General features: G+C 55.1%; 6 protein-coding genes across 6 annotated transcripts; 4 read left to right on the forward strand and 2 right to left on the reverse strand.

Moving 5' to 3' along the window:
* Positions 1 to 4875: 4875 nt before the first annotated feature.
* Positions 4876 to 6681, forward strand: MAM_03823 (NDT80 / PhoG like DNA-binding family protein; the record flags this gene model as incomplete). The annotated part of the gene is made up of 1 exon (XM_040822622.1): positions 4876 to 6681. The coding sequence occupies one exon, from the start codon at positions 4876 to 4878 to the stop codon at positions 6679 to 6681; it is 1806 nt and encodes a 601-aa protein (XP_040679128.1).
* A 981-nt stretch (positions 6682 to 7662) lies between these two features.
* On the forward strand, positions 7663 to 11729 carry MAM_03824 (uncharacterized protein; the record flags this gene model as incomplete). The annotated part of the gene is made up of 6 exons (XM_040822623.1): positions 7663 to 8184; positions 9225 to 9521; positions 9748 to 9777; positions 9840 to 9892; positions 9930 to 10116; positions 10647 to 11729. 6 exons carry the CDS (start codon positions 7663 to 7665, stop codon positions 11727 to 11729), a joined length of 2172 nt encoding a protein of 723 aa, XP_040679129.1.
* Positions 11730 to 13316: 1587 nt separating this feature from the next.
* Positions 13317 to 15102, reverse strand: MAM_03825 (folic acid synthesis protein; the record flags this gene model as incomplete). Its single annotated transcript, XM_040822624.1, has 3 exons — positions 13317 to 14283; positions 14366 to 14574; positions 14680 to 15102. 3 exons carry the CDS (start codon positions 15100 to 15102, stop codon positions 13317 to 13319), a joined length of 1599 nt encoding a protein of 532 aa, XP_040679130.1.
* A 1087-nt stretch (positions 15103 to 16189) lies between these two features.
* Positions 16190 to 17605, forward strand: MAM_03826 (oxidoreductase, 2-nitropropane dioxygenase family; the record flags this gene model as incomplete). Its single annotated transcript, XM_040822625.1, has 3 exons — positions 16190 to 16202; positions 16309 to 16570; positions 16738 to 17605. The coding sequence occupies 3 exons, from the start codon at positions 16190 to 16192 to the stop codon at positions 17603 to 17605; spliced, it is 1143 nt and encodes a 380-aa protein (XP_040679131.1).
* A 465-nt stretch (positions 17606 to 18070) lies between these two features.
* MAM_03827 (ArfGAP family protein) lies at positions 18071 to 19748 on the reverse strand (the record flags this gene model as incomplete). The annotated part of the gene is made up of 5 exons (XM_040822626.1): positions 18071 to 18379; positions 18487 to 19174; positions 19239 to 19422; positions 19477 to 19612; positions 19674 to 19748. 5 exons carry the CDS (start codon positions 19746 to 19748, stop codon positions 18071 to 18073), a joined length of 1392 nt encoding a protein of 463 aa, XP_040679132.1.
* Positions 19749 to 20206: 458 nt separating this feature from the next.
* Positions 20207 to 21104, forward strand: MAM_03828 (import inner membrane translocase subunit tim-21; the record flags this gene model as incomplete). The annotated part of the gene is made up of 4 exons (XM_040822627.1): positions 20207 to 20479; positions 20553 to 20737; positions 20800 to 20854; positions 20919 to 21104. The coding sequence occupies 4 exons, from the start codon at positions 20207 to 20209 to the stop codon at positions 21102 to 21104; spliced, it is 699 nt and encodes a 232-aa protein (XP_040679133.1).
* Between the last annotated feature and the right edge of the window lie 2762 nt (positions 21105 to 23866).

Genomic DNA, 23866 nt, shown 5'->3' on the forward strand with positions numbered 1-23866 from the left:
CGTATGATTCAGCAACCACTTGGCCTTCTACTCAAAAGGGGGACTGGACCTCGCAACAAGGTCTCTGGTTTGTTTGTCTCTTTCCCGTTTCTGTCGTGCCTTCTCTCTCCTCAACTTGGCTTCTCATCCACGTTGCCACCATTGCAAACCATCACGCTCTACAGATAGACGCCGTCTCGTTCAGAACCATCCACTGCTCGCTCACCTGCCTGCGTACCGGGACGTTGACGGCCTGGGCTTTCCCATCATCGATTCCTCTCTCTGGATGTCGTGCTACGTCTGCCATCTCTTGTCAGTTGAAAGTTCCGAACACGAGCCCTTCCTTCCCACGCGATACACACCAGCCACAAAAGGTGCGAGTCGGCGGCTCAGAAACCCCTTCTTTCGCCCAAGACCCGACACACACACACAGAGGTGGGAAGGAGGGGACGGGACACTGTTACGCGGTGCCTGGCTCTTGTCCTGTCTTTCTGAATTCGGTACCCGGCTGACTAGAGGTGCTGTCTAGCAGAGTGAGCTCTCCTGAGTTTTGATCTCCATCTCCAGGTAGTAAGTATTTGGGAGGGGGCTAGTACTTGCAATACTTCACCTCCTCGTCCGTGAGTTTCAAAGTCCAAGCTGGATAGGCAGCTTTTTCTGTCCTCAGCAGGTGGGTGCTCTGCTAATATAGAAGCCCAAGCAAAATATTTGCCGGTGGCTGCACCGTCTTTTTTTCTTTTTTTCACGTATTTTTATTCATCCTCTTGCCAGCCCTCCCAGGCAAAGAAATACGATAGAAGTCGAGTCAAGAGCCCTTGGTTGTCGTAGTCTTGGGATATCTCGCAAGGCAGTACTGACAACTTTGTATTATAACAGGATCCTGGGTCTGATACGTTGTGGAGTCTTTTCATCTTTTTTATCACCTCTACTTTTTATTCTTTATTCTTTATTTCCTGTTCATCTACAGCGACATCCCAATAGCGCGGCTCTCAATATCTTCAAGATTTTCGCTGCCTAACGGGCTTTTCTGGTGAAGGAAGAGCAAATTCTAGTACTGTCTACTGGTCGTGGTCGTCGGCCAGAGTCTCTGGTGAGTCGACTGAGTTGGCTCATCCCATGTTGTCGTGTTAATGTGCTGGCAAGGGCTAGTTTCCGGGGAACACAGGATAATCTCTGGATGCAAATTTAAACATCTCGGGTCGAGTCATTAAACCTGTTTTATTAGGGGTGCCCAGCTGATGATCTAGTAGTACGAGGGGACTGTTTTATCTCGTTTTACTTCATTTGTTTCATTTTATTTCATCTGATCTTATATTGTTTGTTTCTTAATTCTTTATTGCAAACTGTATGTGGATGTCCTCGTTGAGGCGAATTGATATCAGTACGACGGGAGTATAACACGGCACGAAGAGGTTGGCTAACGACTATCATTGCTTACGCTCTAGGCGCTGGATCCAGTTTCTGGATCGTATGGGATCCTTAGTTCCTGCTTATATATTCCCGTCGACCTTGGGCTGGCTCGGAACCGGTCCGGGCCCCGATATAGGCTTTTTCGATGCATTCGCAAAGCTCCAAGGTATGGCGAAGACATGTCCCGATCATGTCGGCAGTTCTTGTCTCCTTGGCCTTTTTTTTTTTTTTTTCCTCTTCACACAAATTAAGACGAAACTTGTCGTCAGGGCCAAAGGCGAGGAGAAATTTGGCACTCCCTGGCGGCATTCCTGAGGGCACCAAGAGAAATTGGTCCGCGATGGAGTCTGGCGTATCCACTCGTCCAAGGTATGTACATGTATGCTGTATATTCATTATGTTCACTGCTTTCTTCCGCTCTATCTCTGTGCCTCTGTCTTTCTCTCTCTATCTCTCTCTCTGTCTCTCTGTCTCTGTCTCTGTCCTGTCTCTGGTCCCTCTTCGCCTCTCTCTCTTTCCCCCCCCTCTCTTTGTTTGTCTCTCTTTGCCGCTTCCCGTCCAGCACCCCTGCAGAAATCAGAACAATGGTGGCCTGGACCGGGACCGGGTGGTGGCCGGGACACAAGGCTTTCTCGGTCAAGAGGTTTGAAATGACGGCGCTGGGTTTTGATATTCCAGAGCCGCAGGCTGGAGATATGGCAAGATACTTGACCAGAGAAAGTTTTGCCTGGGCCATGCAGACTGGACAAGGCGGCAGGCAAATCCCAAATCAAATCCCCTTGAGCACATGGACATCCACAACAACATCCACTTCCATACCCCGGGTGGGTTTTTGTGCAACGTCAAGAGCGCCCCCCCGGGCGATGCGTGGCGTCCTTGTTCCGACAAGTCTGCACGACAACCCCTGCCATGGCCAGTGCCTGAAGCTCTGGCAGAGGAAGAAGTACTGCCGAGTAGTACTGGGGAGTGGTGACGGTACGGGGAGTAGTATCGCCCAAGTACCAGGACGGTCAAGTACAAGGAAAAGGAGGGAGTCAGTCAAAGACCGAGCACCACGGACGGCCATGACCGAGACCAGGACCACGACCAGGACCACGACCAGGACCACGACCAGGACCATGACGGCGCTTCGTCCATGCCCATGCCAACATACATAGTACATGACATAACATGCAGAGGCATCCCGAACTGGAGCCCCCCCGTCGTCCCCCGTCGTCCCTCGTCGTCCACCACCCTCAGCCTGCCATTGATGTCTTGCCTTGAACACTGGGGGTCCTTGTGGCTAACAAATCGGAAAAGCAGATGCATATATCACGGGTCTCTCGGTGACGGCGCCTGGATCACTCCCCTCCCCAGCCCCGAGCCCCGAGCCCCGAGCCCCAAGCCAAAGCCAAAGCCAAAGCCCAAGGCCAAGGCCAAGGCCCAAACAAGCCCTCCTGTCGTGTCGTGCGTGGCTGGGCTAGTTCTGCTGCTCGATCTTGGTGTGAACTGACGTCTTGTCCTGCTGACAGAACGATTACAACTCGTCGCCGCCGCCGCCATGTGCGGAGCTTGACTACTTGGATATACAACCCCCGACGGGAGAGTTGAGGTGAGTCGACCATGCTGGCCCTTTTTCATTGGTAGCCTGTTCTCGTTGCAGCCATGGAGTATGAAAGTACAGACAGACATACATACACACGCACGCACACACACGCACGCACGCACGCACGCACACGCACACACACACACACATACATACATACATACTGGGCGTGTCGAGTCAAGTGTCTCCGGTGTCACCGTTTCCTTCATTTACCTACCTACCGTCTCGTGTGCGTGAGTGCGTGAGTGCGTGAGCGCGTGAGCGCGTTGAGAGAGCAAGTGTGTGTGTGTGTGCGTGTGTGTGTGCGTATGTTTTTTTTTTTTAATTTTTTTCTTGTCCATGTCCCCCTTTCCAGCTCTCGTCTCACTCATAGGCTGGCACTTGGCACACAGCCTGGGGCTCGCTGGACTTGCGGCGTTGCATTGCGAGCAACCAGTTTTCCCCGAAGTCTGACGATACCCTGGGAGCTGGCGCTCGCATCGCCGTCAACAGATATTAGATACTCGAACGAGAAGGTCTTTACCTGCCGAGAGTTTTCACCGTTGAAGTAGTCGTTGCTGTTGTATTGTTCCATTTACTTGTTTTCTTGTTCCTTTCCTTCTGTTTGCCTTTACTGCAGGGTTCCCCAATTGCAACATAGTAGCCAAAAAGAGAAGACGAAGAAGAGGACGAAGAAGAGCAAGAGCAAGAGCAAGAGCAAGAGGAACAGGCAGAGAAATACTCTTTGCGTAAACCTTTCCGTCGCCGGTCGTCGTCTCCTGTTTAAGTTGAGTCCTTTTTTTCCCTTTTCCTCTTCAATACAACCTTCTTCCTGTCTGTTATTCAACATAGTCCGGTCCGGGCCAGCCCAGCCCGGCCCGGCTGTGCCTCTTCTTCCTTTCGTCGTGTTTTACTATCACCGGTTTTTTTTTTTTTTATTTCTTTATTCCGATCTTTATTCCCTTTGGCCCTCCCCGGTTTCTTGTTTCTTCCTCGAGCCGCCCCAGCACACCTACCGGCATCCTATCCTGCCTGCTTCTTCCCCGTGGGCTTGTCTCGTGCAACCTAGGCGTTGGCGTTGGCGGTATTACCAAGAAGCTTGGTGGTACTTGAACACGCATTACGCATTGTATCGCATGGCAAAGGCAGGACAGCGTCTCTTGTGGTAGTCAACTCCCATGCCGTAATCTCAGTCCTCAGTCCTGGAGCACTCCCCAAACTTGCTGCATCCTTTGACACCGCCTGCCCCGGGCTAACCAATGGACAGATACAACCAAGACAGCGGCCCGTCGTCGCTCACGATAGATGCTCCCGAGGCCTCTCCTCTCCTGGGCCTCTTCCACCCAAGCAGCGCCTTGGCCACGGCGTCAAGCTATACCCACGACTCAAGCAGCTTCTACCATCCCACCAGTGGGCCGATCTTTCCAGATGGCAGGCTGCGCCTGAATACAAGGTAAGGCAGCCCGGGCCATATGGATGACATGGCGCCAACCAACCAACACGCAACCCCATCCATGATCCAACGTGATTCGAGAAGAAGAGAAACAAGGAGCAGAAGGAGACGAGGGAGAGGAAGAGGATAACGACGAGGACGACGAGGACGAGAAAGAAGAAGAAGAAGAAGAAGAAGAAGAAGCGAATAAAAAAGAGAAGCCAAAGACAATGTGACATCCAGATTCAAATTCAAATCCAAACCCAAACCCCAACACCAACCTCCTCATCCTCATCCTCATCCTCATTATCCTCATTCTCAACCTCCGTTTCCAAAGCTCAAGCCCCATAGAGCCCTCTCGACGGAACAGAAACAACGGAAGGAGGAGGGGGGGATGGAGGAAACGACAAGCAGAAGATAAAAGACCCCTAGCAGAAAACGAGCTCATTCTAACCATTCTTCCCTCTCTAGCTCTACTCCGTCGACGGGCATGGCACATGTCCAACTTCACAACCCTCGTACCACGACGTTGCCCCAGCTGGGCCACCACATCAACAACTCCCGAGATCAGTTTGCCAACTCAGTCGCACCCTACAGACGGGCGTCAGATCACCAGTTTACGCGGTCTCCCTCGTTCCACGGGTCCAGGAGACAACAGCACCAGCACCAGCAACAGCACCAGCACCATCATCAGCACCAGCAGCACCAGCACCAGCACCAGCACCAGCATTTGACCGGGCCACCGAACCCCCTGGCGGGCTACACGCCTCCCGTCACAAGGATGGATTCTCATCAGTACAACACCACCCACAGGCCCGGGCAGAACGACGTGCCGCCGCTGCTGCCCATGGAGATGATGGGCACGCTGCAGTACATGGACCCCAACCTGACCACCATCAAGCCAGACATCTCGGGCAATATCGACAAGGGACCGTTCCTCTCGTCGGACCGGGAATGGACGTGCTACAGGCGCAACTACCTGGCCTGCAACTGCTCCTTCAGCCTCAGTCCCAGCTATCCTGGGGCAGGCATCCAGTTCACGCCCAGCCCCATGGCCGGGACGAGCACGACGCAAACGTTCCAGGTCTACGGCTTCGCCATGTGCATCTCTGCCGTCGTGGCCGACAACGAGCAGCACGCCATCGAGCTCGTCCAGCACACGCCCAAGCGCGACAAGGGCCCCATCTCCAAGCCGTCCAAGACGCCCATCGCGCCCAAGACGAGCGCGACGCCGCACGGCGCCTCGCTTGGCATCTACGGGGATGGCTCGGGCCTCTCCAGCTCGCGAGGCCTCTACTCTACCGAGGGATTCGGCGGCCAGGTCGGCGTCGGCGTCGGCGTCGGCGTCGCCCAGCAGGTGCCGACCGAGCACACCTTTGAGCGCATCCAGTTCAAGCAGGCAACCCAGAACAATGGCAAGCGGCGGGCCGCGCAGCAGTACTATCACCTCGTCGTCGAGCTGTGGGCAGACGTCGGCGCCCAGGCCACGGACCAGTTTGTCAAGGTGGCCCTGCGCAAGTCGGCCAAGATGATTGTCCGCGGCCGCTCCCCCGGCCACTATCAGAACGAGCGACGCAACAGCCAGGGGAACGGCACAGGCGGTGCCGCCGGCAGCGGCGGATACCGAGCTCACATGGGCCACATGGGCGACTTTGGAAACGGCTCTGGCATGGCGGGCGCTGGGCTCGGCGCCTACAGCTCGGGCTACGACGGTCGTGGCATCAGCTACACCAACGTCAGGCACCAAGAGATGTCTCCCGAGAGCATCTTCTCCTCGGGCGACGACAAGCCCTCCTCTGGCAAGGCGGCGGCCTACCACCAGTACTACAACGCTACCTGTCCCGGAGCCGGCACCGCGGGAGGGGTGGGAGGAGGAGCAGGAGGAGGAGGAGCAGGAGGAGCAACGGGAACAGGAACAGGAACAGGAGCAGGAGCAGCAGCAGGAGGAGGGGGAGGAGTCACGGCAGCAGCAGCAGCTACAGGAGCTGGCGGGGGAGCAGGAGGAGCGGCAGCAGCAGCGACAACAGCAGCCGGGGGAGCAGCGTCCTCGTCGTCGTACGACAGTCACGGCGACCGCGTCGACCTGTTTGGCCACAGGAACGGCGCAGACGCGCTGCACTCAGCCGTCGCCCACGAACGCAAAGTCAAGCCCGAGTTCGACTTTAACATGCTGCCCAGCCCTTTCGGCGGCGGGCAACGTACCGACGACCACCATCGAGAGCGTTTTGATGGCCGGCCCAGCCCGGGTGGCTTTTACCCGTCCATCGTGCCGCCGACCGGGCTGGGAGCTCTTTGAAAAAAACAAGAAAGAGGAAGAGAAGAGAAGAGAAGAAAAAAAGGGGGCCACGGACAGCAGGACCGACAGCCGAGGGAGAAGCCGAGGGCCGGGCCAGAAGCCGGATACCACCACTCCACTGCCGGTATTTTCATATTATTACCGGAAATGCAGTGCTGGCCGGCCAATACGAGCAGAAGCAAGTGCTTTCTTTTTTCGCTGGGGCAAGGAGGGTTCATCTTGGTCCGGGCATGCATAGGCATGTGGTGTTTGCAGGCCACATCACCGACCAACGACATCTCAGACGACTTTGGAGGTCCAGAGGGGGATACGGAAGGCGGGAAGGGAGACGGGGAGAGAGAGAAGGGTCTACTACTACTACTAGCTAAGACGGAAAGGAAAGGGGGCGTGGGCAAAGACTCTTAGAAGGGGATCCCCTTTTGGTTGCTAATGTTTTGGTTCTTGCTCTTGATGTTGTTGTTGTTGTTGTTGTTTTGACAGTTTCTCGGTTTTTCTCGGTTGCTTGGGTTTCTTGGTCTTTGTCCATCATCATCATCATCATCATCATCATCATCTTCTTCTTCATCATCTTCTTCATCATCTTCCCTTCTTCTCCTGCTTCTTCTTCTTCTTCTACTTCTACTTCTACTTCTACTTGTTCTGCTTCTTTGGTTGATTCTTTCTCGGGGCTCACTAATAAAACTCGGATGAGTAAAGTTTCAGGCATGCGTGTTTTCACTTCCTTTGACTTGATTCGACTCCCCGTAACCAACCAAGCACTCCGTTCCTTTGGGTGCGTATCCCGCACCCACACACCAGGGTCGAGAGGGACTCTCGGTACAACGCACGCTCACACGCGCACACCCGCGCACTCGCGCTCGCGCTCGCGCTCGCGCTCACACACACGTACCAGGTAGGCGTGTTCCGGGGACAGCCAGGGACAGCCAGGGCCCGCGGGGCGGTTTGCTTGGATGGACAGGGCAGGGCAGGGCAGGGCAGGGCATGGGAACACGACCGCCGGGAAACGACATCACTCGCAGCACCAGGTGGGGAGGCACGGGTATCGTTCGCATTGGCTCTGCTTTGCCGCCAAAAGAAAAAAGAAGGGAAAAAAGTAAAGAGGTTGAAACTGTGTGCGTGGTGTGGGTGGTCCGCCGTGGATGCCGTGGATGCCGTGGATGCCGTGGATCTGGTGAGACGGACGGACGGACCGACGACGACGACGACGACGACGTGGAAGGCCAAACAAAGCCTCGCCTTGCCAACCGCCTCGCCTGCTGCTGCGCTGGCAACTCTTGTGCGAAATTGGTGGCGGTGTGGGGGATTCGCGCCTGGCTTGTGCTCGGCTGCATCCCTGATGCGGATGGATCAGGCAAGGGATCTCATCATCTCATCTCGCTCATCGTGGATGGCAAAGGGCATCGTGGTCGCTGGTCCCCATGGACGACGGACCGACGCCATCACGATTCGTGGGAGCAGAGCAGCGAGCCGGCTACCTGTTTCCTGTTCGCCGTCTGTCGTCTCGTCTGTCTGCATTTACATTTACATTTACGTTTACGTTTACATTGGACACGTTGTTCTTGGTGCTCTCGTGCCTCGCGGGCGGCGTTGTGTTGTGGTTTTTTGATTTTCCTCGTCCCCTCGGTCGCTGGAGCCGCGCGTCTTGCTCTGGTCCCTCTCTTGTCCATCTTCTTCTTGTTGTCCTTGTCGTCTGTCGACCTTGAACATGCGTGGCCCCTTCTCCTCTGTCGCCTCTCTGCATATGACTTCCCGAGACATTGTCTCCAACGTGGGAACCTCGAGGCTACATGCAACCTGACCCCATTAACAGGCACGGGCGGGCACGGCGCGGCGTGGCAGGGCAGGGCAGGGCAGGGCAGGGCAGGGCATGGCATGGCATGGCATCCGGCGTGAACGACATGCAAGACTTTGTTTCTGTTTGTGGGTGTCGTCGTCGGTATTGTTATCATCATCATCATCATCGTCATCATTCCTGCCACTCCGTACTACTATTACTATTACTATTACTATTATTATTCCATGGTATATTTCGCTTGCTCCTCCCTCTTCTCTGGTTGGAGCTTGGCACCAACGGGACCACACCAGGATACGTACTGCCACTTCACAGAGACGTGAAGCAACGACAGAAAGAGAATGCGTCGAGCCAGGGCAGCTCGGGAGCAGGGAGCAGGGGGGGGCATGTCCTTTCCTGGCAAGGCATTATTCGTCTCTCTCTTTCCATCCTCTAGCTCGCCGAGTCTCTCATTGCTAAGCAATTTGTAAACCGCCATTGTCTCCTTTGACAGCCGGCCCGCCTTCATTCGTCCGAGGCGGTTCCAAAACGTGAACGGGGGTGTGTTGGCCGGGGGGCGGAGATGCAACACCACCAACCACCGGGGGGAGGAGAGGAGAGGAAGAAGAAGGGAGGAGGCGAGCCCCGAGTTCCAGGCCTCCTTGGCCCCCGTCACGCATCCTGACAGGTCGTGGTAGCCTGGTCTCTCGTTCGCCATGCCGGGCTCCATTCTTTTCCCAGTCACTTCACTCACTCGCCCACTCACTGTCAGTCGCCTGGTATCACCTTGGCCATTCCAGGCTGGACCAACGGCTCGACAACAGGAGATGGAGGCACCAACAGCAACAGCAACAGCAACCACGGCAACCACGGCGGCGGCGGCGGCGGCGGCGGCGGCAGCAGCAGCAGCAGCAGCAGCAGCAACAACGACAACGACAACGACAACAGCAGCAGCAGCAGCAGCAGCAGCAGCCAGACCATACGAGTGAGCTCAGGCCACCGTGACCAACTCCCCCGGGCACCCAATCATGTGTGTAAGCAGCCGAGCGCGGATGATGCAAGATGGAAGGTGTGTATAGTCGGTCGTGTGTGGCGTCCCTGGATGACGAGGCCAAACACACACTCTCTCGCACCCGCACCCGCACGCACCCACACGCATACCAAAAGAGCCCTCTCATGGCGGCCAACAGCACGGCCTTGTTGCAAAGTCAGCCTATTGCGGAGCCGTGGCCTGGGACCAACAGGTGCTGGATCCTCCCATGGGTGCTGGTTTGATGTGATGAACCTTATTTCAGTTCGTCGTGAGCGAGGCCGTGCATTTCCATGTACGACAGCCACGGGCGGGTGACAGCAATCTAGCATGCCGCTAATACTCCGTCCTCGATAGATACTGGCGCCCGTCGTCGCACAAGCATCGAGCGAATACGCGGGTGCGGAGCCGTACGCTCCAGACGGGATGGCTCCCTCCTCGGCTCAGGACGCAGGCATGGATGAGCAATGGCCGTGTCGAAATGATTCCAGCAGCAGCCTCGAGTGGGCGAGAAAGAGAATGCGTCGGTCGAGAGGGAAGAAAACGTCTCCGGTCCAGCCAACAGAAGCCAGCAAACAAGATCCAACTAGCCATGCAGCTCACTCCCAATACAGCATCCCTTCTCCCTAGGCAGGTGCATTGAATGTGACTGGCAAACCCCAATGCCAGTTCATCCCATGCCATGCCGGCGCAAGGGCATACGGAGTGGTCCGTAGCGGAGTAGGGAGTACCGCCAGAACAAGCAAGACAAACTGTGCTTTGCTTTTTTTATTTTTTCCTTTTTTTTGGGGGGGGCAAACTTGGCCATTTTCTGTAACTGGAAGTCGGAATGTCTTTTGAGATACCGAGTACTCCTTGACCGAACCGCTACAGTAGCCACACCTGGACTGCTCCGTCATGGCGTTTTTGTCTGACAGAGTCCGGAGTCTCTTGCATACAGCCCTCATACGAATAATACATTAGCAGATGAAGTGGCTGACACACGAGAGCGCGGAAACATTTCCCGGTCAAGGACCATGAAGCGGCAGGCAGTGCCTCAGCCGGCGGCAAAGCTAGCCATCTTCCGGGGCTGACAACCTGTCCGGGACATGACCATCCCGAGTTAATAAGACCAAGACCGCCAACGCGGGGAGGCCGTTCTTGAACAAGTACCAGAAGAAGTAGGAGAGGGAGGGGGAGGACAAGAAGAAGGAGAAGAAGAAGAAGAAGAAGAAGAAGAAGAAGAAGAAGAAGAAGAAGAAGAAGAAGAAGAAGAAGAAGAAGAAGAAGAAGAAGAAGAAGAAGAAGAAGAAGAAGAAGAAGAAGAAGAAGAAGAAGAAGAAGAAGAAGAAGAAGAAGAAGAAGAAGAAGAAGAAGAAGAAGAAGAAGAAGAAGAAGAAGAAGAAGAAGAAGAAGAAGAAGAAGAAGAAGAAGAAGAAGAAGAAGAAGAAGAAGAAGAAGAAGAAGAAGAAGAAGAAGAAGAAGAAGAAGAAGAAGAAGAAGAAGAAGAAGAAGAAGAAGAAGAAGAAGAAGAAGAAGAAGAAGAAGAAGAAGAAGAAGAAGAAGAAGAAGAAGAAGAAGAAGAAGAAGAAGAAGAAGAAGAAGAAGAAGAAGAAGAAGAAGAAGAAGAAGAAGAAGAAGAAGAAGAAGAAGAAGAAGAAGAAGAAGAAGAAGAAGAAGAAGAAGAAGAAGAAGAAGAAGAAGAAGAAGAAGAAGAAGAAGAAGAAGAAGAAGAAGAAGAAGAAGAAGAAGAAGAAGAAGAAGAGACGCAGCCACCCCAAATTGAAGGGGTACGCCCGTGTCCCATACACATGGGAGCCATGGGCCGCGAGATGTCGAACAAGGTTTGAGGCTCATCGTCTGCCTACTCCGTATTACCGAGTGCTCCGTCATGGGTTCCAAGGTTCTTCTGCCTCGGACATGTCAGATCAACGACATGGCGAGACGAGGCGAGGCTCCCTGGCAAGGAAAAAAAATGCGGCAAGGTGGAAAGTGAGCGGCCATCCCATGACAGGTCGTTTTGTCGTCTGGCAGGGGTTCTTTTTCAAACCGGAAGCGTCGTGGTCAGTGGTCACCACGGTCCAGCCATTGAAAACCCAAGAGCTGCTCCGACGAGGCTTCTCCGAATTCTCCCTGGTTTCCATTCGGTTCATGTATGTGGCATTATGCATCCGGACCCTGGTCCCCTCCCCAGTCGTCGTGTGTGGCCCCATCATGGTCCAAACACACAAAAAGATTGCGCGGAGCATCAACCAAGATACGAGGTAGTTAGATTCCCGTGTAACTTGGATATTCTCCCTCTTGTCCATTGACTCTCACTCGGCCGTCAGACTCGTGCAAGGGTCGCTCCGTGACCCCGTTGTGGAAGTGCCTCTCTCTCACGCAAGCACGATCTCGTCCCACGTACGCATCTCGTCGTCTGGAAAAGATGATCACCTCGCACGGGCGATCGTCATCTTTTTCATTTTTTTTCCTTTCCCTTCTAATATCCGCCCGTCATGCCATCTCGTCCCAGGAGGCACAGAATGAAGGTCTCAGCCCTACCGGATATGCTCGATACCTACAGTGCCTCATCTCAAGTCTCACAGCATGACACCCGTTGACGCGGCTACCGAACCGATGAAGAAGAAGGAACGCAGGGTGTGCCGGCGGCTTCGCGTTCTGCGCCCTGGTCGTCCCCGGGATCCCGTTGGTCCGGACCACGTTGAATTTGATTGGCACTCGACGGCCAGAGAAAGCCCCCTTTCCCGAGACCCAGGACCCCAGGACCCCCAGGATCATCTTGCTTGGAGTCGAAAATCCACCAAATTCCCGATCACCACGTAGCATACGTAGCCATGCCTGTAAAAGCATGCTTGCTTGTCAACATGCGCGTCGACGTGATGCAGTCACTTGACCTCTCCGCTGCCTTGACACTTGTCAGTGATGTTTCAGCTGACGTTGATGACGTTGACAGACAGAGACAGCGCCCAGGGAGCCCAAATGCTGGACGACCCTTGATTATGCAAGAGCAGGCAGGGCAGGGCAGGACGAGAAAATTTCCGCCCTCGATATATTGACACCGACGGACATGCACGTTACATGAGGCTGTGTCTTGCCGCGGCGACAGATTGGCCCGAGCCCGACGGGTAAAGTGGATCTCGGCTGTTGAAGGAGATATCATGTCGTGGTTGGCTGAACGCGACCTGTCAACATAAAGCGAACGGGAGAGGCTTATGCAGACTTACACCGGTGATCGCCTTTGCATCCTCGACGCTGGTCGGATGCCAAAGGAAATCATCCACCCAGCCTGCCTGCCGTCGCCATCACGCCATGCCATGCCATCGCGTCTCCTTCATCTTTTGTCCACGGTGCTACGCTGCTGCCTGAACCGGATGGTGACTGGCGAATTGATTAGCAAACATGGGCAGGGTTCAAATGTTGATACTCCGTACTGCTGCCAGTATCTTGCTCGACCGGTGAGGAGAATGCACCCGGTCACCCTAGTTGGGTTGGGGGTCAGCTTAGGGGCCATGAAAAGGACACAATGCACGACGGGGGGGGGGGGGGGTCTTGTTGCGTTCGGGGATGCTTCTCGGCCGTATCCTAAATTATGTGACAAGGAGCCCATCGGATTTCATTTTCTTGGCGTACGTCCCAAGTCGCGGTACTTCCAGCGACTTGTTGTGACTCCGGGACCCCTGGCATGCGTTCCATCCTCCTCCTTTTTTTTTCTTTTTTTTTCTTTTTTTTTTTCCTTCTTCTTCTGATTTTTCTTCTTCTTCTCCAAACTCCCGGGTTCAGCGGCTGAAGGGAATCCATAACCACCAGACTCTCCACGACGTAATCCGTGGCGTGCGGCGTGGCATCCCGCTCTCACGAGGGTCTCCAAATCGCATCCGCCATGGCCGTCACCTTGGCCATTTCTGAGACGTCATGCACACGAACTATATCTGCTCCCCCTTGCACTGCCGCGGCCATCGTGGCTGCTGTGCCCCAGATTCTGTCCGACAGCTCCTCCGCCCTGGTTACCTTGCCGATAAAGCTCTTGCGGCTCGAGCCAACGAGCCACGGCAGACCCCCAAGACCGGGCCAGGCCCTCAGTTCATCCAGGCGTCTCAGCAGCTCCAGGTTCTGATTAGCCGTCTTTGCAAACCCAATGCCAGGATCCAGAATGATACGCCAACGCCGAACGCCGGCCTTTTCAGCTGCCGAGATGCGCTGGAGGAGCTCCGATGCGACCGTGGGGATCAACCCGCCCTCGTAATTGGTAAGTTCCATCATGTTTTGGGGGGTGCCACGCATATGCATCAGACAGATTGTGGTCCCAAGACGTGCCACGGTCGAGAGCATGTCGGGGTCGAGCAGTCCGGCTGAAACATCATTGATGATGTCGGCACCGCTAGCCACGGCTCTTTCGGCTACAGAAGCTCGATATGTGTCCACGCTAATGGCAATATTGCTTGCTTCCGGGATAGATCGTATGAGTTCGATTGCGGGAATGACGCGAGATGCTTCTTCCTCCGCCGAGACTTCAAGTCGACCTGGAGCCGTTGACTGGCCCCCTACATCAATAATGGTGGCGCCACCGTGGATGTGACGCAATACTGTGTCACGGAGATTGCTCAAGTCGTTGTTGCCCCCATCGGAGAACGAGTCTGGAGTCATGTTCAATATGGCCATGACTTGAGTCTTCCTATTGCGAACAAGGGGCATGAGACTTTGAGATGTACCGCGAAGCGGGGCAACGGATGAGAGAGGCTTCCCAGTCGGAAGTTCGTTTAAATAGTCCTGGACCAGTTTCCATGGTTTCGACGCGTCAAGAGGTTTTGATGGTACCAGTCTTTGAACCGTATTGTTAGACTCGGCCATGTGACCATGGGCATGGTGATTGTAACAAGGCAAGGAAGGTATGCTATGCTTACTCCGACAACGGTCTCAGAACAAACTCGCGCTCTGGAATAGCGGCATGAGGCACATGGAGCCGTTCATGGCTTACGGTTTCATCGCCGTACAACAGGATATCCAAGTCAATGTTTCGAGGGCCTTTGTCGATGAGCTTCCGACGGCCCAAATCATTTTCTATTGACTGAAGCTGGTCCAAAAGGGCCAGCGGTTCAAGATCTGTTTCCACCTAGAATTTGCAACCAGTAAATAACCAAGTTTGTCGGGCGAATTCTGGCGCATTGCTAGCATCCCGCATTCGATTACTGTTGGGATCCTGGCAAACTTGACTTACTTCACAAGCTCCGTTTAGGAAAGGATCCTGATCCAAAACATACATGGGCTCCGTCTCCCACAGGCTACTTGTGCGCGTTACTCGGATGCCTCGACGATCCATTTCGTTGCATGCCTTTTCTATCTCGGCCACTCGGTCGCCCAAGTTGCTTCCTAGGGCGATGTAGGCCTTCTTCTTGCCGTCGCCACCATGACAGGCACACCACGAAGAGTGTCGTCTGTGGGGTTTTGGGGGTCCCGGCGACGTGAGATTGTGGTGCGAAGCAGAAGATGCGTGCTGCAGCGTCCGCAGCGAAGGCTCTGAAAGAGAAACAACTCCTCGGGGCGGAGTTGAGAAAAAACGACGAGCAGTTTGCGCCCGGCGAAGCCCTCGATTTGCCTGCAGGGTACGCAAAACAGCTGCAGGGGACACGGTCGAGGCCATTCCGGCTGGATGAGACCTGACGTCACCGCAATGCGGACACGAGGCAAACGGAAGGCCTTGAACGCCGGCCAGGAAGGTTGGCGATTGTCTGTGATATGCACCGTAGGTAGACCTGGTTGTTTGGACTGGTTGGTGTTTGGAGGTTTCTGGGGCGTCGCGGCAGAAAGGAATCGCCGGCTTCCGTCCGAGTCCGCTGTCTGTCCGCCTTTGGTGTGATTTTCAGTGTTGCTTTGCATGCACTGGCTTCCGCCGCTCAACGTGGCTCCATTCCGAAATGTCACGCCGTGCCGCCTCGGATTGACGGCCGATCCGGGCCCCTGCCATGGGCCATGGCACACGAGTGCTCCGGATGATGACCGGTCATGGCCTCCATCTCGGTAGGGGCCTGAGGGAACTCGGCCTAAAGTCGACGAACCCAAGTGGCTCGTGTGCCGACTGTGCCATGGCCACGGACAATCCAGCAGGTTCCATGGACGCCAGGTCGCAGCCCGTGCAATTGGGCGAGGGAAAATCGGCGAAATCTTGGAGAAGATACGTGAGAGTCAATCACCACTTGGCAGCCCAGCCTGAGTATCATGCCCGTGTCCGTGCTGCGACATGTTGTCTCGTTCACCATCTACTTATGTAGCGTACCATGTCTGTCCGCCCTACCCTAGAGGCGTCACGTTTCATGTCCCCTCCGACGGACTAAAGGCTTGCCCCGCCACCGCCGACGGATGATTCAGCTTCCTCGGCTTCTTCTTTCCCTACGGCCCCAGAGCCTCCCGTCGCGACAGACTGCGCTAGCCCCAAATGATGACGCTAGCGCCGGACAAGGCCTTGAGCCTCGGCACAACTCAGCTGTGCCCCGCCAATCATTGGCCAGTTTGGGCCGCTCCCTTTCTCGCAGTCTCGTCTCCAGCCGTCGGCGGCCCAAGGTTCTCATGTGAGGACGACGACGGGCACAGCTTAACCGGCTGCTTTCTTCCTATTTTAATCTGTTGCGACGCTCCATCTTCACTTTTGCATACATAACCTCTGATACCTCTTTTCCGTCCTTGATCATCTCTTCGTTGCACAATCTCCCGGCACACAGCATCGGACAAAGATGGCCTCCCCTCGTAAGTTTTGCCTTTTGTGTGCAACCTTATCTCGCCACCAACGTCACGATGCATTGTCACAAGAATCCTTTGAGTGCTGACTGACCACGGCTTCTGCCGCAAATAGAGCAGATTCGCACTCCCATCACGGATCTCTTCAAGATCCAGCACCCCATCCTGCTGGCTGGCATGAATGTCGCTGCCGGTCCCAAGCTGGCTGCTGCCGTCACCAACGCCGGTGGTTTGGGCGTCATTGGCGGTGTCGGTTACACCCCCGACATGCTTCGCGAGCAGATCTCCGAGCTCAAGGAGTACCTGACAGACAAGAGCGCCCCCTTTGGCGTCGATCTGCTTCTTCCTCAGGTTGGCGGCAGTGCGCGCAAGACCAAGTAAGTCGTCCTGACCACCCCTACGCTTTTGCTGGAACCTCCTCGTTGCTGCTGCTGCACGATCACATGCTTCCCGTGCGCCGACCGCCCGGACCACTTGTTACCGCATGAAGAAGAGGAACAGAACGCGGCTAACGGTTTTTTTCTTCCTTTTCCCCGACTCACAGCTACGATTACACCAAGGGAAAGCTCGATGAGCTCGTCGACATCGTCATCGAGTCCGGCGCCAAGCTGTTCGTTTCCGCCGTCGGTGTTCCTCCCAAGCATGTCGTCCAGAAGCTCCAGAAGGCCGGAATTCTGTACATGAACATGATTGGTCACGTCAAGCACGTCAAGAAGTGTCTTGAGCTCGGCGTCGACATCATCTGCGCCCAGGGCGGAGAGGGTGGTGGCCACACTGGTGATATTCCCACCACGGTCCTGATTCCTGCCGTTGTCGAGGCTGTCAAGGATCACAAGTCCCCCGTCTCCGGCGGCCCCGTACAGGTCGTGGCCGCAGGTGGCATCCACAACGGCCAGCTCCTCGCCTCCGCTCTCATGATGGGTGCCAGCGGCGTCTGGGTAGGAACCCGCTTCATCCTCACTGATGAGGCCGGTGCTCCCAAGGCTCACAAGGATGCCGTCCGCACTGCCGGCCACGATGACAATATCCGTACCATCATCTTCACTGGTCGCCCCATGCGCGTCCGCAACAACCCATACATCAATGACTGGGAGACCAACAGAATCCAAGAGATGAAGGAGCTCACCGCCAAGGGCACCATTCCGTACGAGGTTGATCTCGAGCGATTCATGGGTGGTGAGGCGGCCAATGAACACAGCGGCGTCGAGAGCTACAGCAGCAATGCTGCCTCTGAGTCTGAAAATGATGACGACGAGGGTGATGACCCTCTTGAGCAGTTCCGTCCTTACCTGATGGGCAAGTGTGCTGCTGTTGTCAATGAGCAGAAGTCAGCCAAGGCTGTTGTTGATGAGTTTGTCAATGATGCCGTTGCCTGGATCAAGAAGGGCAACCAGATGATTGCCAAACTGTAAATTTTTTTTTTTGCTTCCATGGTCCCCCTTTGTCACAATCATGTAGAATATACACAGCATCATATGCAGGCTTAATTTGCCAAATTCAAGATGAGAAATTAACTGTTACATCATCCGTCTTGTGTCCGTGTTCACATGTGGTCGCATCCACGTCGGCTAGAAACTTGAACAACAAAGCGTCTATTTTAATGCCAACCAGCTACAGCTAAGTTTAACTTGACACGTACGCCATTACCAGCACAACGCAACAGCCACTCTCACCTATGCTGCATCGTCACTCCTTCACTGATGCTGATTCCGTGTGTGTAGGAACATACCGTCCCGTCTCGTCGCGTTACAATCCCCAAACACTGACTTCCATGGTCCCCGGCTCGGGCCGAGCTCGCCTGAAAAAAAAAATCGTCTCCGTGGCCATGAGATGCCTTGCCGCGTTCCCACCACCGCCCCAGCAGGGTCGGAGCGAGCTCAACTACGGAGATAGTTGCGAATAGCACCTTGCAGGCGGGTAGCCCCCTCACCAAGGACGTTGGTCAGATTCTCCAGGTCGTCACTGGCAGTGATGCCAAATTTGCGAACAAAGTCTTTGGCGGCTGATTCCAAATCGCCATACTCTTCCGCGACATCTTCCTCGGGCCGTCCAAAGTAGGCGTTGGAGGATATGGCGGATGCGCCCTCGAACCCTTGCAGTCGAGACTTGGCTTCTGCCTGCGCAGAGGGATCGAACGAGCCCTTGCCAAAGTACTCGTCGGACGAGATGCCCTTCTGAGACCCGAACTTTGTTCTCGCGTAGTTGCTTGAGTCATCTGTGGCCGCGTTAGAAGGGTGGTTCGGAAGCCCATCATCTTGGAAAACTTGCCTTCGACAGCCTTGACAGGGCCTACAGATCCAAAGCCGCCTGCATTCTTCTTTGCCGGTTGGGTAGTCGGTTTCCCGCCCCCAACCTGGCCAAATCCCAGACGCGCAACACCCATGCCCAGTCTTTCAACTTCGGCGTTGGACTTCTGCCGGGCATGAGAGCTGCCGCTGGTTATGGGAGGGCTCACGGGGGTAGGAGACATGATGGTAGCAGCCCCAGGGGCATCCTTGGTAGGCTCGTCCTCTGCCTCCGGGTCGTATCCCAGCTTAGCAATTCTCTCAGCCTCTTCCTTGGCCTTTTTCTCGGCTTCATCAAAGTCGATAGAGTCCCCAGTGACTTTTTTGGCGCCGAGCTTCTGAGTCTTCTTGGCCCCAAGCACGTTGAGTTTCTTGGGACCGCCGGCTGTCGTAGTCTTGCGGAGGGCCGCGGACGTGGTAATGCGGCTGGCGGCAGGCTTCGACTCGCCAGCAGAGTCGGACTTGGCGAGAGATGATGCCGGTCGAGCAGGGTCCTTTCCATTGCCATTGCCAGCGTTCAAGAAGGGCGAGGGGGTTCGACCGACGACGGGGGGGGTCGCCGTTCGTGAAAGAGGGGGCGTAGGTCGCTTGATGGCGGGCTTATCCCATGAGGAGAAAAAGTCGTCGTCAGGCTCTCCCGCGGGAGTTGAGGAACCGTCGTCGGCGCCGTCGGCCATGACAACTTCGTTGGGATATCTGCGGATCACAGTCAGGGGGGCTTTCCGGAAAACAGGTCAACCAGAGGCGGGTATTGACAAACTCTTTGGCGTCGCGAGCAGCCCGTCGCTTGAGTTCATCTTTATACTTTGTGGCCGCATTGGATTGATATTTGGTCTTGGGGTCTTTGCTGTTCAATGCTGCAGTCCCCCCGTTTTGCTGGAAGAACTTGGTAGCCGATTCATTGCCACCCACCTTCATCAGACGCAACTGATCCCACTGCCATTCTGTACGAGGTTAATCAAACGAGCTGGGGCAGATATTTCGCCGGGCATACATACGGTCCAGATTCGTCGACCGTACAAAGGATATATGAACGCCGAGGTTCCGGTGGTTGGAAGAGCAGTCGAGACACAGATAGATACCAAAGGGTACTGAAGTCCAAGTCGGGTTCTTTTGGCCGCAGTCGAAGCATATCTAGGTCGAAGAGGTCAGTTCTTGGACGATGCGACTTGAACATGCCACAGCTGCCATTCACCTTGTTCGCAGGCTTCGACTTGAGTTTCTCAAACAGCTTGAGCGACTGTTGCTTGGTGGCGAGTCCACTCGTCATGTTGGGCAGGCCAAGGGTTGTCGGAAGTCGCCAATTTGTACCTTGGACGCTGGGCCGTTGTTGTATTCACAGGGTAGAGGCCGCCCGTGTGCGGTGGCAAATACTGAGCAGGGATCAAGGCGATGCGCACGACTTGCTGTCGGGGAACAGGACGAGTTGTTGAGGAAACGTGTGATTGATGGCGAAGGGCGGTGTTCGGGTCAAGGTTGGCACATCGCCGGCGCTAATCTTGATTGGGCCAGCATCTGACCCCCACATCCAATCTGGAGCCAACCAGCCCAGGCATCATTCGGATTCATTGCAGACATGTGCCGCACAAACTCCAGCAACGACGAGGGCTCGATTTAGCAACCGGCAACGGCACGCGACTGCCGTGGAAGAACCGAATAAGTCCGCCTCACACAAGAGTCAACAGGAAAAAGCACCCGTACGACGATGGAAGCTGCATAGCCGCAGCCATGAAGCCAACGACCGCCACGCTGCTCGCCATCCGGCCCACGAGATGTCTCTCGGCCCCGACATCCAGGCGGTGCGCGTTCCGGAGTCGATCATTCGCAACTCAGGGCGGCCACAGAGCGAGCGACTCTCTTGGCTCTAAGCGCCGCGGCGTGACGCCATTCAACGACGACGGCTACGTTCCGTGGAGCGAGCTTTCTGCCGGAGAAAAGACTGCCCGTGCGACACAACAGACATTTAACTTTGGCCTCGTCCTAGTCGGTCTGGCACTCACCGTAAGCTCCGCCAATGCTGTCAATGCTCTCAACTCGGTGGCGAAGGGTATCAAATCTGACCGGATAACAACAGGGCGCAGTCGGATACTTTCTGTGGACGGACGTCTTTGCACCGGACAGCAAAATCAGCCAATTCAACCGGGCTGTGGACAAGATCAAGAAAGACGCACGATGCATCGAAGTGTTGGGCGATGCCAAGAAGATCATTGCGCACGGGGAAGAGACCACGAACAAGTGGAGAAGGGCAAGACCAGTCGCGTAGGTTCTCTACCATGGTGTACACATTCCAGGTGCCAGAGGTGTTGCTGACTCGCCCTCAGGTCCTCGGAGCGCGTCGACCAACAAGGGAACGAGCATCTTTTGATGCACTTTCATGTGCGTATCGCGGCCCCCAACCGAGAAATACCGTCTGTCGTTTACTGATGCGGCCGTGGATCAGGTTGACGGTCCAAAGCAGAACGGCGTGGCACAGCTACACATGGTGAGGCGACGCGGCGAACCCGACTACGAATACAAGTCTCTGTTCCTTGACGTCAAGGGCCACGAACGCATTTACCTCGAGAATGTCCATGTGCCGTCGAGCGGAGGGAAGAAGCAGCTGAGCCTGTTTGGAGTCAAGTGGTGATGAGCTGGGCACAGCTCGAGAGATGCCCAGACGAAGAAGAGCGCCACGTATCGGCCGCTCTTTGCTTGTACTATTACTTTTGTTTGAAAAGCGGTCCTATTGCCGCCCGCCGCGAGGTTCACCCGGGCCGAAGTAGTCACGTATGGGACGATGAATGGGACTGGCGGGCCATTTTGCCCCGGGGATATCAGACACCGAACTTGTTGTCCCTGCACGCTTGCAAACGATATCGAGGCGGACCGGATGACGGGCCGTAGAGTCAGCGTCTCTCAAGACACCAGAAACCAACATGTCGCCGTAGCGCTCCCGTGGTGCGTTTTCCTCCTGTGCAGGGACTCGGGAGCACGGCACAGCTCAATGGGCGGATACCTCAAGAGTCTGCCAGAGTCGCCCATGCCGTCTACTTCAGTAGTCAACCCTCTGCGTGCTCAACACAACAGGGCCAACAGCGTGGGTCGACGGACAGAGTGAAGTGTAACCGGAGGGAATCACGATTTACCATCATCGTGCCTCGGGTACGGCTATACATGCGTTCAGCACCCGACTCTGCGGCCTTCCCTGGACTCGTCGGACGCGACTGCACGACGTCGAAACCTTGGCGTAGCTGAGTCGGAAATTGCCCCGTCTTTGAATGCCAGCACTGCCGCACTCATACATCTTCCTCGCACGATGCGGTCGCAGACAAGAGCAGTGCGAATGCTGCCCGGTCAGAATCAAGGATATATATAAACTAGGTCGGTAGCGGTGTCGACCGGACACAGAAAAAGAGCCGTCTTGCAGATCCGAGGGGAAAGCACACGGGCTAGGACCGCTCCGTGATTCCGTCTTTTTACAGTTTCCGGTTTCAACCTTGGACCACGCACGCACACACACGTGGTACGGAGACGTCTCACTTGACACGACGACAAGTCCTGCTCGTCGACGCTGCAGAATCCCATCGCCGTGCCGGCGACGGTACCGCCCCGAACAAGAGGCATCAGGCAAGACGCGGCAAACCTGGACCACGCCCTGTATCTGGATCACTTGCCTATCGTGAAGCTGCAAGGTGCTGTTTTCCCATGCCCTACTCCGTAGACGACCAGCATCTCGTTGCATGTCGACCCGAGACGTCGGCCGGTGCATGCAGTCAACACCAATAAACACCACCTCGCCCTCCAACATTCCGCTCCCGCCCGGCCTCAACAAGCAACATCTTACAACGAAACTCCAAGACATCATACCACACAGCTCCCAAAGCCTGTTTCCCAGCAGATTTATATTCCAATCTCCACCTCAAGCAGTCCAATCAGAGAACCCTCCATCCAAAGGCACATTCTCCATCCCCCGACTTCTACGTCCACCCTCGCGCAACCATCTCCAACGCCATGCATGCTCGGCACAAGCGCCCTGCCTCACTCCCTCCGGCCTCGGCGCTGCCGTCCGCGGCACAGAGTCACATCCATCAAGCACATGGGTCCAACGGACATTGATGAAATGCCCGGGCAGTTGTTTTTCTGTAGCGGACAATGACTGCGCAGCGGTGATTTATTTTCCCTCCCTTTTCCCCTCCCGTACAAGCGCCCTAACACCACGGCTCCAGACTTGCAATTTACGGAAAGTGGTTTTGATTTCTAAAAGCAAAATATCCCGTGACAACATAAGCGTTGCGCCCCAACTATCTTGGAAGGTGTCTGCCATGTCGGTTTGTCTGTTGCAACTAACTGGTCTGTGTTTCCCAGTCTTCTGGTTGTGGTCATGCCAACTGAGGTGAGGCGGTTTCGGCCTCGGCGCTACTCGTTTGGATGGAGGCTGTTGCATGAGCGGCCCAACTTTGCCCACACTTGGGGTTTCATTCGACGCTTTCCTTTTGATGTTGAGCTGAATGGGGGTCCAGGAATGTCATCTCACTTGTACCATCATCCAGTGAGGCCCGTCGAATACTTGACACCGCAGCTCCTGATACGTTTCATGGACTGAGTCACGTCACATGTTGCAGTTGAACAAGCTCATAGTAGCGAAAGGAACCAGTTGGTCAAAGTACTTCATGTGACGTTTAAGCCGGGGATAAGAAGTCACTAATCACGAGTTTGCTCTGTGAGCTGTTACACTGAGAGCACTGCTTCTCACAACCTCTGCCTCGCATGCGTGTAGTATGTAATTCACTCACCTTGGTTATATCCTGGAGCACATAAAAGCCATTGGTATTGCGTTACCGCTGTACAAGTTGCAAGAACCACCGTGTTGTGCATGTGCAGCCTGGGGAGGCAAGCTCGCCGGAATTGAAAGTTGGACAACGTTTCGTGCAGCAAACCGGCTGCATTGGAGGTTGTTCTGGCAGGCGTACGGAGCACGGAGCGTACCATGCAGTGCGCCGAGGCGGGCGGACGGCCGAAACATTAGGATGGGTGTCGAATACTCGGGCATGACCTAGCGCTGCGATGTAACCGTCTCGAAAAGCTTGACTGGGTCGGCACGTTGAACAGGTCCTCCGCGTCGGTTGCAGAAGCCCGGACGATGGCTAGGTTCCAGACGACCTCACTGAACGGACAAGGATAACTCTTGCTCCAAGTTCCAGCCAGGATTTGTCTCAATCAATAAGCCGGATCATGCAAGGCCTGTGTTGAAAATTTCTTCCCAGCTTGATAGGGACTTGTTCCTTTTCACGCGCTCCTTCTTTGACTCTTTCGTCTCGCCTCCACGTCCGCCGAAACATTGATGCCTCTGTGGATAGACAGCAAGCGGTTGAGCAAGATCGCATCTTTCCATGTGCACGCCCTGTTTTA

This window comes from Metarhizium album (assembly GCF_000804445.1).
Source record: "Metarhizium album ARSEF 1941 chromosome Unknown scaffold_8, whole genome shotgun sequence".
Lineage (NCBI taxonomy): Eukaryota > Fungi > Ascomycota > Sordariomycetes > Hypocreales > Clavicipitaceae > Metarhizium > Metarhizium album.